This window comes from Scyliorhinus canicula, chromosome 14 (genome assembly GCF_902713615.1).
Source record: "Scyliorhinus canicula chromosome 14, sScyCan1.1, whole genome shotgun sequence".
NCBI classification, from domain to species: Eukaryota; Metazoa; Chordata; class Chondrichthyes; order Carcharhiniformes; family Scyliorhinidae; genus Scyliorhinus; species Scyliorhinus canicula.
Genome location: NC_052159.1, coordinates 38,520,747 through 38,534,966, shown reverse-complemented (window position 1 = coordinate 38,534,966; position 14,220 = coordinate 38,520,747). Strand labels below are relative to the sequence as shown.

General features: G+C 48.1%; 1 protein-coding gene across 3 annotated transcripts in view; it reads right to left on the bottom strand.

The window, feature by feature from the left end:
- Positions 1-14,220, bottom strand: part of dclk1a (doublecortin-like kinase 1a) — a 475,245-nt gene that overhangs the window by 187,709 nt on the left and 273,316 nt on the right. For all 3 annotated transcript variants that reach the window (XM_038818045.1, XM_038818046.1, XM_038818044.1), the window contains exon 5: positions 4,583-4,714. In XM_038818045.1, coding sequence (XP_038673973.1) covers positions 4,583-4,714 — 132 coding nt within the window. The remainder of the gene's footprint in view (positions 1-4,582; positions 4,715-14,220) is intronic.

Here is a 14,220-nt window from a genome sequence, read left to right as displayed (position 1 = left end):
TTGTCTGTTCTTGGCAGAGAGCCGAGACATCCATGAGATTACTAAAACACATGAGCCCCTCTGATCTATGCTGTCAATTGCACAATGTTCATTTACAAAAGATGAAGAGGGTTTAAGTGCTTATAATTTCTGCTTTTGATGCTGTAAATGGTCTGGATAATTCATACATTATTTGGCCTGTACTATGTGGCAAATTGTCAATGAAAGGCTGTTTTCTAAAAATTTTTTTTAACACATTCATACTGTCGCTATAGTGCTCACTGCCTCTATTCATTGTACAGTTGATGAATAGGGTGGAAGCTCCATATATTGATATGGGGCATGAGGTGACATCAATATAAAATGGAGTGTGTGTCTGGGCTGTTTAGCACATAGGGGCTGTTTAGCACAGGGCTAAATCGCTGGCTTTGAAAGCAGACCAAGCGTGCCAGCAGCACGGTTCGATTCCCGTAACTGCCTCCCCGAACAGGCGCCGGAATGTGGCGACTAGGGGCTTTTCACAGTAACTTCATTTGAAGCCTACTCGTGACAATAAGCGATTTTCATTTCATTTCATGAGAGAGTGTTGAGGGGTAAGGGTTGTAGGGCCTTATTTTTTTCATTATAATTGGGATGAAGTCCCACAGCACCTGCTTTGGCATCCGGCTGTCACTACGGCTGCCTCTGAATACTTTCCCAGGTTGGTTGGCCCGACATCAGCCTGCAACTACTACCCCCGCCTCCTCAATTAAAATTCCATCTTTGCCAGCACTTAATCCTGAGGTGGTGGGCCGAGTCAGGAAATGTTCCGACTCATGCCACCCACCTCAAGGATAAGAATTCAGCCGAAAGTCTGAGAGGAGCGAGGAGAAAGACAAATAATGACTTACACAAAGAACAAAGAACAAAGAAAATTACAGCACAGGAACAGGCCCTTCGGCCCTCCCAGCCTGCGCCGATCCAGATCCTTTATCTAAACCTGTCTCCTATTTTCTAAGGCCTACTTCCCTCTGTTCCCCACCCGTTCATATATCTGTCTTGATGCATTTTAAATGATGCTATCATGGCCGCCTCTACCACCTCCGCTGGTAAAGCGTTCCAGGCACCCACCACCCTCTGCGTAAAAAACTTTCCACGTACATCTCCCTTAAACTTTCCCCCTCTCACTTTGAAATCGTGACCCCTTGTAATTGACACCCCCAATCTTGGAAAAAGCTTGTTGCTATCCACCCTGTCCATACCTCTCATAATTTTGTAGGCCTCAATCAGGTCCCCCCTCAACCTCCGTCTTTCCAATGAAAACAATCCTAATCTACTCAACCTTTCTTCATAGCTAGCACCCTCCATACCAGGCAACATCCTGGTGAACCTCCTCTGCACCCTCTCTAAAGCATCCACATCCTTCTGGGAATGTGGCGACCAGAACTGCACGCAGTATTCCAAATGTGGCCTAACCAAAGTCCTATACAACTGTAACATGACCTGCCGACTCTTGTACTCAATACCCCTTCCGATGAAGGCAAGCATGCTGTATGCCTTCTTGACCACTCTATCCACCTGCGTTGCCACCTTCAGGGTACAATGGACCTGAACTCCCAGATCTCTCTGTACATCAATTTTCCCCAGGACTCCTCCATTGACCATATAGTCCGCTCTTGAATTTGATCTTCCAAAATGCATCACCTCGCATTTGCCTGGATTGAACTCCATCTGCCATTTCTCTCCCCAACTCTCCAATCTATCTATATTTTACTGTATTCTCTGACAGTCCTCCTCGCTATCTGCAACTCCACCAATCTTAGTATCATCTGCAAACTTGCTCATCAGACCACCTATACCTTCCTCCAGGTCATTTATGTATATCACAAACAACAGTGGTCCGAGCACGGATCCCTGTGGAACACCACTAGTCACACCCTTCTCCATTTTGAGACACTCCCTTCCACCACTACTCTCTGTCACCTGTTGCCCAGCCAGTTCTTTATCCATCTAGCTAGTACACCCTGAACCCCATACGACTTCACCTTTTCCATCAACCTGCCATGGGAAACCTTATCAAACGCCTTACTAAAGTCCATGTGTATGGCATCTACAGCCCTTCCCTCATCAATGAACTTTGTCACTTCCTCAAAGAATTCTATTAGGTTTGTAAGACATGACCTTCCCTGCACAAAACCATGCTGCCTATCACTGATAAGTCTATTTTCTTCCAGATGTGAATAGATCCTATCCCTCAGTATCTTCTCCAACAGTTTGCCTACCACTGACGTCAAGCTCACAGGTCTATAATTCCCTGGATTATCCCTGCTACCCTTCTTAAACAAAGGGACAACATTAGCAATTCTCCAGTCCTCCGGGACCTTACCCGTGCTCAAGGATGCTGAAAAGATATCTGTTAAGGCCCCAACTATTTCGACCCTCGCTTCCCTCAGTAAACTGGGATAGATCCCATCCGGTCCTGGGGACTTGTCCACCTTAATGTCTTTTAGAATACCCAAAACTTCCCCCTTCCATATGACAACTTGACCTAGAGTACTTAAACATCCATCCCTAGCCTCAACATCCATCCTGTCCCTCTCCTTGGTGAATACCGATGCAAAGTACTCATTAAGAATCTCACCCATTTCCTCTGACTCTACGCATAAATTCCCTCTTTTGTCTTTAAGTGGGCCAATCCTTTCTCTAATTACCCTCTTGCTCCTCATATACGAATAAAAGGCTTTGGGATTTTCCTTAACCCTGTTCGGCAAAGATATTTCATGACCCCTTTTAGCCCTCTTTATTGCGCGTTTGAGATTCGTCCTACTTTCCCGATATTCCTCCAAAGCTTCATCAGTTTGAGTTGCCGCGATCTTATGTATGCTTCCTTTTTCATCTTAGCTAGTCTCACAATTTAACCCGTCATCCATGGTTCCCTAATCTTGCCATTTCTATCTCTCATTTTCACAGGGACATGTCTGTCCTGCACTCTAATCAATGTTTCCTTAAAAGACTACCACATTTCAAATGTGGATTTACTCTTAAACAGCTGCTCCCAATCCACATTCCCTAGCTCCTGCCGAATTTTGTTATACTCTGCCTTTCCCTAATTTAGCACTCTTCCTTTTGGACCACTCTTGCCCTTGTCCATGAGTATTCTAAAACTTACGGAATTGTGATCGCTATTCACAAAGTAATCACCCACTGAAACTTAAACCACCTGGCCGGGATCATTCCCCAATACCAGGTCCAGTATGGCCCCTTCCTGAGTTGGACTATTTACATACTGCTCTAAAAACTCTCCTGGATTCTCCTTACAAACCCTGCTCCATCTATGCCTGCAACACTACACGAATCCCATTCAATGTTGGGGAAGTTAAAATCTCCCATCACAACCACCCTATTACTCTTACATTTTTCTATAACCTGTCTGCATATTTGTACCTCTACTTCATGCTCGCTTTTGGGAGGCCTGTAGTAAAGTCCCAACAACGTTACTGCACCCTTCCTATTTCTTAGCTCCACCCATATTGCTTCAGTGCTCGAATCCTCCATAGTGTCCTCCTTAATCACAACTGTGATATCATCTCCGACTAGTAATGCAACACCTCCACCCCTTCTACCTCCCTCTCTATCCCTCCTGAAGCATCTATACCCTGGGATATTCAGTTGCCAGTCCTGCCCTTCCCTCAACCAAGTCTCAGTAATACCAATAACATCATATTCCCAGGTACTAATCCAAGCCCTAGGTTCATCTGCCTTACCTGTTACACTTCTCGCATTAAAACAAATGCACCTCAGACCACCTGACCCTTTGCGTTCATCATCTCTTCCCTGTCTACTCTTCCCCTTAGTCACATTGAGATTATTATCTAGTACCTTACTGGCTTCAGTTGCTGCCTCTTTACTGACCTCTAATTTCCTAATCTGGTTCCCATCCCCCTGCCACATTAGTTTAAAACCTCCCCAACAGTGTTAGCAAAAGCACCCCCGAGGACATTGGTTCCCGTCCTGCCCAGGTGTAGACCATCCGATTTGTAATGGTCCCACCGCCCCCAGAACTCATGGATAAGACAGGTGGGCAATAAATGATGGCCTTGCCCACATCCCATAAATGAATTTAATAAAAAACAAATGAAAAATGCAAAAGGCTAGAGAGACATGGGAAAGAAAGATCAGAACAACAATAGAGTGAGTCAAAAACAGAGTGGGAAACAGGCAATGCTACTGTGAGATGAAGATACAACTAGAAATGGTTTTACCTTGGTAACCCCAAATTAAACTAATTTTGTATAATATAAATAACAAAGAAGCAATTTCAAGTCTATAATCTAAAAGTTGAAATGATATTCAACAAGCAAATGAGTTCTGCTCTCAGCTTGTCATCAAAATGCACTTTGTACTGTGGAGGTACAGTGAGAATGCAGGAAGCTGGGTTCACATCAATCACAAAATGGTGCAGCTTGACGGACGGATAGGCTTTTTCCTGTTCCAACCTTCTCCATGTTTCATATTAAAATGCAATTTCTTACTTAATTGCATTTGTGAAAGTATTGATTCAATCACAGGGGTGAGCTTTCGTGGACAATAATATAATGTAATGTGCGAATGATCTTTTGATTACCTGAGCCAGTCGAAGCTGGGGACTTGCTACGTCGGGAAGGCCCAGGGCTCTTTGTGGTAATGCTGCGTCCTGTAGCACCACCACCTGCACCAGGAACTTTAGTGTATGAAGTGGACTTAACCACTCGACATTCTGTGGGTGCAGAAGAAAGAAGATATTTTTCAAAGTTAAGCAAGCACAAGCAAAAAGTATGTCTTACATCTGGAATTTTAAATATACCTTAACAACAGTTTACACTTCCAGAGTACTTCCCACCCCAGAAAGGTGAGCTGAACAGCTGAATTGCTAATACCAGGAGGGAGTCAAGAATACATAATGGACTTAAGGGATAGGGACAAAAGCATGGTTGAGAATTAAGGGTGGGATTCTCCTGAAAGATTTCTAAGTTTGGTAGTGAGCGGGATTGCCGTGAGCTTCCCGGTGCTAGGCCCAGTGAGGCAGGCAAAGCTATTCAACGTTAATTGGTCCACTTAACGAGGCCCCACGGGCTTCCCTTTGCAAATGAAGGCACGCCAGCCAATTCACCAGCACTGTGCTCGCAGTCCCCCGCTAACAAGGTTGAGCAGCACTTAAGCTGCACTTGCTCAGCCAACTGCAGCCAGCTCGTAACAATGGTGCCCAGAAGACCAGTCCCAAGATTCTGGGATGCTGACCTGGGGAGGCTGCTAGATGGCATGGAGGCGAGGAGGGATGTCCTGTTCCCCAAGGGTCCCAGAGGGTTAGCCATAGGGCAGCCAGTGCTTCTGGGCACCATTGTTACAACACCTGCTTGTGTTGGGCCCACTTGCCCACTTGCTTGTATTTATGCTGGCAATAACTGTTGTTCTGTCTGTACCCATTTTGCATCAGTTTTTCTGGAACAGCACGGTAGCACATTGGTTAGCACAGTTGCTTCACAGCTCCAGGGTTCCAGGTTCGATTCCCGGCTTGGGTCACTGTCTGTGCGGAGTCTGTACGTTCTCCCCGTGTCTGCGTGGGTTTCCTCCGGGTGCTCCGGTTTCCTCCCACAGTCCAAAGATGTGCAGGTTAGGTGGATTGGCCATGACAAATTACGCTTAATGTCCAAAACAAAATGTTCGGTGGGGTTACTGGTGGAGGTGTGGCTTAGGTAGAGTGTTCTTTCTAAGAGCTGGTGCAGACCCGATGGGCCTATGATTCTGTTATTTGTTGTGCTGATTGTTATAAAAGGCTAAAAAACCTAATAAAAATATATTCATAACAAAATTAACTTGCCTACTATCTAATCCCAAATTAATTTCACCAGGATCTGAACTATAAATTGATCACCAAGCAGTTAATGAAGGTGCCATTGAATTTGGGTCATTAATGGGCAGCATGTTAGCACAGTGGTTATCGCTATTGCTTCACAGCACCAGGGTCCCAGGTTCGATTCCTGGCTTGAGTCACTGTCTGGAGTCTCTACGTTCTTCCCCTGTCTGCGTGGGTTTCCTCCTAGAGCTCCAGTTTCCTCCCACAAGTCCAGAAAGACATGCTTTTTAGGTGAATTGAACATTCTGAATTCTCCCTCAGTGTACCCAAACAGACACCGGAGTGTAGTGACTAGGGGCTTTTCACAGTAACTTCACTGCAGTGTTAATGTCAGCCTACTTGTGACACTAATAAAGATTATTATTACAATGGTGATTTACTGCATCATGGCTGATTGTGCTCTGTAGCCTCTTAGAATCGTTCCATCAGTTGACCTTATCTCCTAATTACTTGCATACCTGGCCTAAGTCATTACACCCCTCCCACCCCCAAAGTCCGACGAGCCCCCGTGGTCCTCGTGACTCACGGGTCTCCTGCTTCGTTTTTGCGCCGGGTCCGACTCCTCCACTTCGGCCTCCGACGCGGGGGGGGTGTAACGGCGAGGCGCCCGTCTTTTCCGATGTGAGCGCCTGAGGGGCGGTTCGCCCCTTTCCTCCGGCGGCAGGGGTGCAGCTGCGGCATCATCCATGGCGTCCATATCCGAGTCCAATGTCTTCACCAGTGATGTCGGAGAGGCGTGAATAGTTTGTCGGGGAGGACTCTCCTTGGTCTTTGGTATGCTGGTCTGAGTCAGCTCCGGAGGAGGAAATGAGGCCCGCACCTCGTCCAGGTGTTTCTTTATTACATGTTTTCCCACACGTATCTCATACGACACAGGTCCTGTCCTAGCCTTGAATGTTCCTACTATCCATTCGCATAATTTCTGACCCATACATTTTCACCCATGCTGTACTGCCTTTCTCAGCAAGTGTCGTCATGGCCCCTCCATTGGGCCTCTTGGTGTCGCTCTATTCAGCCACCTAAATTTGTGAATACTAGACTCAGCCAGATTCGGAGTCGGCTGCCCATGAGTAGCTCTGCCGGTGCACACATTGTGGCGTGTGGGGTTGTTCTGTAGTCAAATAGCCAGCGCGACAGTTTGGTGTCCAATGACGCTGCTGACTGTTTCTTCAACCCGCCTTTTAAGGTCTGGACGGCTCTCTCCGCCAAACCATTTGATGCTGGGTGGTATGGTGCCGTCCTTAGGTGCCGAATGCCTTTCGACTTCATAAACTTTGTGAAGTCCTGGCTGGTGAAAACTGATCCATTATCCAAAACTAACACCTGCAGGATACATGAGTTGCAAACGAGGTGCAAAGTTTTTCAATGGTAGTTGTTGAATTTGCAGAGTTCATTTTGTAGACGTCCAGCCATTTGGAATGGGCGTCTACTATTATAAAAAACATTGAACCTATAAACGGGCCTGAAATATTGACATGAAGTCGCGACCATGGTCTACCTGGCCATTCCCATGGGTACAGCGGGGCTGCCGATGGCACCTTCTGCCCTTGTTGGCATTCTTGGCACCGACCTACCAATGCCGCTATGTCTGTGTCGGCCCGGCCATCAGACATAGCTCCTGGCCAGCATCTTCATTTTTGAGACTCCAGGGTGCCCATGATTCATTCAGCCAGTATGGCTCGACGGCCTTGACTTGGAACAATTACTCGAGCCTCCCATAGCAGGATCCCTTCTTCCACGGTGATCTGCTCTCTTCTGCTCCAGTAAGGGTGGAATTCCACCTGGACCGGTTTTTCCATCTCCCCAATTAGCACCATGTGTTTTAGAAGGTGTTATCTATCTTCTTGAAAGCCCTGTCTTGGCGGGCAGACCATTCCCAGGCTTGCCCCTTTTTTAGTAATTGGTGTAGGGGGTCCAAGATGGAAGCTCTGTTCTGTATGAACTTTCCATAATATGTCACCAGTCCTAAAAAGTCCTTGGGCAGGATTCTCCCGCAATTGGCAGGAAAGCCCGACGACGGCGCCAAGAATGACGCGAACCACTCCGGCATCGGGCCAACCGGAAGTTGCGGAATCCTCTGCACTTCCGGGGGCCAGGCTGGCGCTGGAGGGGTTGGCATCGCGCCAACTGGTGGCAAAGGCTGGCGCAAGTTGGCGCATGTGCAGAACCGCTGGCGTGGTTCTGTGCATGCGCAGGACGGCTGGCGTGTTCCTACACATGGGCAAGGGGGTTCTTCTCCGCGCCGGCCATGGCGGAGCCCTACAGAGGCCGGTGCAGAAGGAAGGCGTGCCCTCATGCTACAGGCCTGCCCGCAGATCGGTGGGCCCCGATCGCGGGCCAGGCCACCGTGGGGGCCCCCCCCCCCCGGGGCTGGATCCCCCTGAGAACTCCACTAGATGGCCTACCAGCCAGGCCCCACCGTGTGGGACCATGTCCATTTCACGCCGGTGGGACTGGCCAGGAACTGACAGCCAATCAGCCCATCGGGGCCCGGAGAATTGCCGGAGGGGCCGCTGCCAACAGCCCCCAACCGGCATGGCGTATCCTGCCCCTGCCCGAAAACCAGTGTCGGAGAATACGGCAGCCGACGTCGGAACTGCGGGGCGGGATTCACGCTGCCCCCGGGGATTCTCCAACCCAGCGGGGGGGTCGGAGAATCCAGCCCCTTAACTCCTGGATTGTGGTGGGTGCCGGGGCATCTTTAATCGCCCTCACCCAGTCCTCCAAAGGGTGTAGCCCTGATTTGTCAACCTTGTTCCCCAGATGGGTTACGTGAGGTGCTAGGAAAACACATTTCCCCCTCTTTAGGCACACCCCTGCTGCTGAAAACCTCCTCAGGACTTCCTCCAGGTTTTCTGCCTTTGTTTTTCCTGTAATGAGGACATCGTCCAGGTAAATGGCGACTTGTGGTAGCCCTTGCAATATATTCTCTATTGTCCTCTGGAATATCACACAAGATGACGATACCCAAAAGGGTAATCTTGTATACTGAGAAAGGCCCTTCCGGATGTTTATCGTTGAGAATTTTTGGGACTCTTCGTCCAGCTTCAGCTGTAGATATGCGTGGCCCATATCCAGCTTTGAGAATAGGAGACCCCCAGCCAGCTTTGCATCCAAATCCTCAATCCAGCGAATTTGGTATTTGTCCAGTTGTGAGTAGCGATTAATCGTTTGTTTGAAATCTCCACAAAGGCGATCCGGGCCGTCCGGATTAAGGATAGGCACCACGGGTGCCACCCATTCTGCAAACCAGTTTTATTATTCCCTCATGCTCTAATCATTTTATTTCCATATCGACTTTCTGCCTTAATGCAAAGGGTACTGGTTGGGCCTTGTAGAATTTTGGTACTGCCTCTGGATCTACATGCAATGTCGCCTTTGCTCCCTTTATTGTTCTGAACCCTTTTCGAAAAACCTCTGCGTATTTGCACAGGAGATCGCTCAGGTGACCAATTTCCAGCTGGAAAATGTTTACCTATTCCAGCTGGATCTCTTTTAGCCAGTTTCATCCCAATAAGTTTGGCCCCACACCTTTCACTACCATTAAAGGCAGCCTAACCAGTTGCTTTCCTTAAGCCACAGTTACATGTGTTGTGCCCAACACTCCCAGTGGTTACCCTGTGTATGTCCTCAGTTTTGCTGAGGTCCTGGTTAGGGATAAGGGTTGGAGTCCAGTGCAAATTTTAATGAATACTGTTTCCCCTATCACAGACACGGCTGCTCCCGTGTCGACTTCCATTAGTGTGGGACGTCCATTCAACCTTATGGATAATTTAATGGGTTTTGATGTCACCATCGTTACACAGTTTAGTTGTTCCTCGTCGGAGGTAGTTGGGGCTTCTAGGGTATGCATTCTCCTGTACCCCGGCCTACGTGACCTTCTCCAAGTTGATGGTTTTGGGCTTCAATTTCTCCTTGCTAGCTCGATCTCTGGCTGGCATTAACTACAATATTTTGCCGGGTGAAAGGCTGCAAGGGGCTGCCGTCTGTCTGGACCTAATTTTTCCCTTGCTTGGGAGGGCTTCTGCGAGTGGGCCTGGTTAACTCAGTATACATGTTGTTCCTGAGGGTGGTTATGCAGTTGCCTATCCCCCAGCGGTAGTCCCTTAATTCATTTTCACTGGTACGGCCGTCTACCTCCATCGGAGTGCCCTGTAACTCATGCGCTCCGCCTGCCGCTTTTTCTAAGGACAAAGCCAGCTGCAATGCTTGTTGGCAATCCAGCTCAGCCTCTGCTAACAGACGTTTCTGTATTGCTAAATTATTTATTCCACATACCAAACGGTCTCGGAGTATCTCATTTAGCGTCAGGCCAAATTCGCAAGCCTCTGCTAATCGCCTAAATCTTTTAAAAAGTTTGGAACTGACTCCCCAGTGTCTCGGAATGCTGAGTAAAACCTGTACCTTCGCAGGATCAGAGGTGGCTTAGGGTCATAGTATTTTTTTACTAAGTCCGTCAATTCCCTAGATATTTTCATTGAGAACTGTTGACGGGACATTTGCCGTCTTAATTTTTCTGTCCCCCTCACCCATTCTAACCTCTCTCCTTCCGAACTTTCTACTCTTCACTCCATCAGGTCTAACCCTGACTTTGTCATCAAACCTGCCAACAAAGTGGGTGCTGTTGTCATCTGGTGCACTGACCTCTATATCACAGAGGCTGAGCGCCAACTCTCAGATATTTCCTCTTACCTCCCCCTGGACCATGACCAGACCACTGAACATCAAGCCATCATCTCCAACACCGTTAGTGATCTCATTTCTTCCGGATGCCTTCCCCCTACAGCTTCCAACCTCATTGCCTCCCAACCCTGGACAGCTCGCTTTTACCTACTTCCCAAATCCACAAAAAGGACTGTCCCAGCAGTCCCATTGTGTCAGCATGCTCCTGCCCCACCAAACGTATTTCCTCTTATCTTGACTCCATCCTCACTCCTCTGGTCCATTCCTTCCCCACCTACATCCGGGATTCCTCTGATGCACTGCGTCATATTGACAGCTTCCAGTTCAAGGGCCCTAACCGCATTCTATTCACCCCCATTTTCTCTGCCTTTAGCTTTGACAAAGAGTCATCGGACTCAAAACATTAGCTATTTTCTCTCCCTACAGATGCTGCCAAACCTGCTGAGGTTTTCCAGCATTTTCTCTTTCGTACGTAGAATATTACTTCAAACTAAACTAATAATAATCTTTATTATTGTCACAAGTAGGCTTACATTAATACAAGCTGGGTATCAAACCTGGGACCCTGGTGTTGTGAAACAACAGTCCTAACCACTGTGCTACCATGCTGCTCGGGGTTGCACTAGGCAATTTGGGTTCAAATCAGCAAAAGGCAATTTTAGGATTGTTATTATCATCACTCAAACACTGATCATAGTGTTCCAGGTATGAGCAGTGAAGGCAAATGCTCTGGATGGATGCTGCAATGCAGGTACATAATAGGATCTCTGGCTAGATCCATTCAGATGGGCTGAATGGCTGTCTACGATTATCTCGGACTTTATACTGGACATACAGTTGAATAAAACAGGAACAACAGAACAAAAGTAGTGACATAAAGGTTAGAGTTGCTGTACATGTGAAGGCTAGACATATTTTTGTGGATAATATTGCAAAGGCACTGTATTGTATACAGGGCAACAGATTACATTTCTGCTGTGCTGAATGCAGGATTGAACAGTAGCCAGAGAATTTCAGTAATGAAATATTGATGACCAATGGTGTTAACTGTTTCTGAAATCCTATTCACACCCATAAAAATAATGGCTGAGGATGACAGGTCCTGTAAGATTTTCCTGCCACATGGAAATTGTGCTCTATAATTAAATTCCCCAGTGTCACAGCTCTGCTTGTTGCAACCTCCTTTGTTTCAAGGTGATAATCACGCACAAGCTGGGATCTGATTAGTCTCCCACAACTCAGATTTTTGCTGCAGAAACAAAATATCAAATAATGCCATTGACCCAAACTTGAATATGCCATTAACCGACTGACCTTCAAAGCCTTCCACTGAATGTGTGCAAGGGGTTGAGTCTGCAGCCTGCCTTCAAAACTAATAACTTGCTTGGGATCTCTACCGCTGATTATTTTGAGCCCTCAGAACTCAATTCCTTTGTCCTGATACAAAAATTATCAGAACCCATGGAGGCATTTGTCAGCCAAACCCCACATTATTGACATTTATAGCACCAGGACCTTTTAAAACAGAATCAAATATTTCCCTTCAGGCTGGGAACTTCAAAATTATGGTGGTTATGTTCAGGTTGATGGGATACATTCAAGAAAATTGAACACTGATTAGATGATCGCCTTGGCTACAGCGAGTATGCGTCCTGTGACATTGCTGTTTGTTACTAGAAGCAATCATTTTGTGCTCACCTATTTTAGTTAAGTTGTGAGCAAAATGGTGGGGCAGTAATTACCCTTCCTTCATCACGCTTATGCAGGCAATTCTTCAGTAAATAGACACCAAAACGTGGACAGGCAAAAATTTGTGGTAGTTACCTGGTAAATGTGTTTACGCTTTGGCTGGATGCAATCTTACAAAGTGCACTGACTAGCTTGAAAATTACTGGGTGAGTAAAAGAGAAAACTGAAGAGTAAACAAAAATGGCTGCAGTAAATATTTCAATCCCATCTCCAGTAACAGTGGATGGTGATATGTGGCAGAACTGGCAGTTTTTCCACTTACAACTGCCAGACTATGGGATTTAAGGAACAAGCCTGAAATGATAAGAGATAGACTGTTTACACTACGGGCAGCACGGTAGCATGGTGGTTAGCATAAATGCTTCACAGCTCCAGGGTCCCAGGTTCGATTCCCGGCTGGGTCGCTGTCTGTGTGGAGTCTGCACGTCCTCCCCGTGTGTGCGTGGGTTTCCTCCGGGTGCTCCGGTTTCCTCCCACAGTCCAAAGATGTGCGGGTTAGGTGGATTGGCCATGCTAAATTGCCCATAGTGTCCTAATAGTAAGGTTAAGGGGGGGAGTTGTTGGGTTACGGGTATAGGGTGGATACGTGGGTTTGAGTAGGGTGATCATTGCTCGGCACAACATCGAGGGCCGAAGGGCCTGTTCTGTGCTGTACTGTTCTATAATTCTATAATCTACTGGAGCAAGGTGAAAGCTTGGACTGGTACCCCTTATTGTGTCAAAAGGCAAAGGGTAACAAACGACTCCAGAGTGAAGGAGACAGAAGACTCCAGAGAGGCAGACAATGCTCAAGTAAACCACCAGATGGTTGCAGACCACATCAGTGCAATGAACTACATAAGCTGTGATGCACTATCAATTACAAGTCGAGAGTAGAATGTAATCGAGGCTTTATTACACAGAGATGTGTGGCCTCCTACAGCAAAATGGCTGCTGTACAGAGAGCCCACACATTTATACTCCGCCTACTGGGCGGGGCCAGCAGACAGCGATCGACCCCCATACTTGTAGTACAGGGGCCTTACAATCCATATATACAATATAATACAACAGTGGTGACGACCGCATTCACCCCCTGTTAAAAATGAGTCCAGTGGGGGTGGTGGAAAACTATATACATACAGATTGCTTTTAAAAATTACAGAGAAGGTTACAAATTTAAACGATCCGGTGCCTTGATCTGTCGTCGAGAGCGCCGCAGTGCTGGTGGCGACTCAGGCGTCGGCTTGGTCTTCGGTGACTCCGGGAGCGTGTCGAAATCCTCTTCATCCCCCGGTGGGAGCAAGGGGAGGATGGATTGTCCTGGAGCGGCGGCTGCGGTGGGGTGCGCCGGGGGAAGGGAGGGTGGCGCCGGGGCGGGGGGGGGGGGGTGTGGGGAACCAGCTGGTGCCAGGTCCCTCAGGGAGACTGGGTCTTGGCGGCCGTCGGGGTACGCTACGTAAGCGTACTGCGGGTTGGCGTGGAGTAGCTGTACCCTCTCAACCAACGGGGCCGCCTTGTGGAGTCGCACGTGTTTGCGGAGGAGAATGGGTCCTGGAGCTGCCAGCCACGTTGGGAGCGAAACCCCGGAGGTAGACCTCCTGGGGAAGGCAAAGAGACGTTCATGGGGGGTTTCGTTAGTGGCGGAGTGAAGTGCGTCGGGGAGGATCTCCTGCCAGCGGGAGGCCGGGAGATTTCTAGACCGTAGGGCCAGCTGGACGGCCCTCCAGACGGTCCCATTCTCCCGCTCCACCTGCCCATTTCCCCGGGGGTTGTTGCTGGTCGTCCTGCTCGAGGCGATGCCCCTGTTGAGCAGGTACTGGCACAGCTCATCGCTCATAAATGAGGATCCCCGGTCACTGTGGACGTAGGAGGGGAAACCTAACAGAGCGAAGATGGTGTTGAGGGCTTTGATGACGGTGGCAGACGTCATATAAGGGCATGGGACGGCAAAGGGG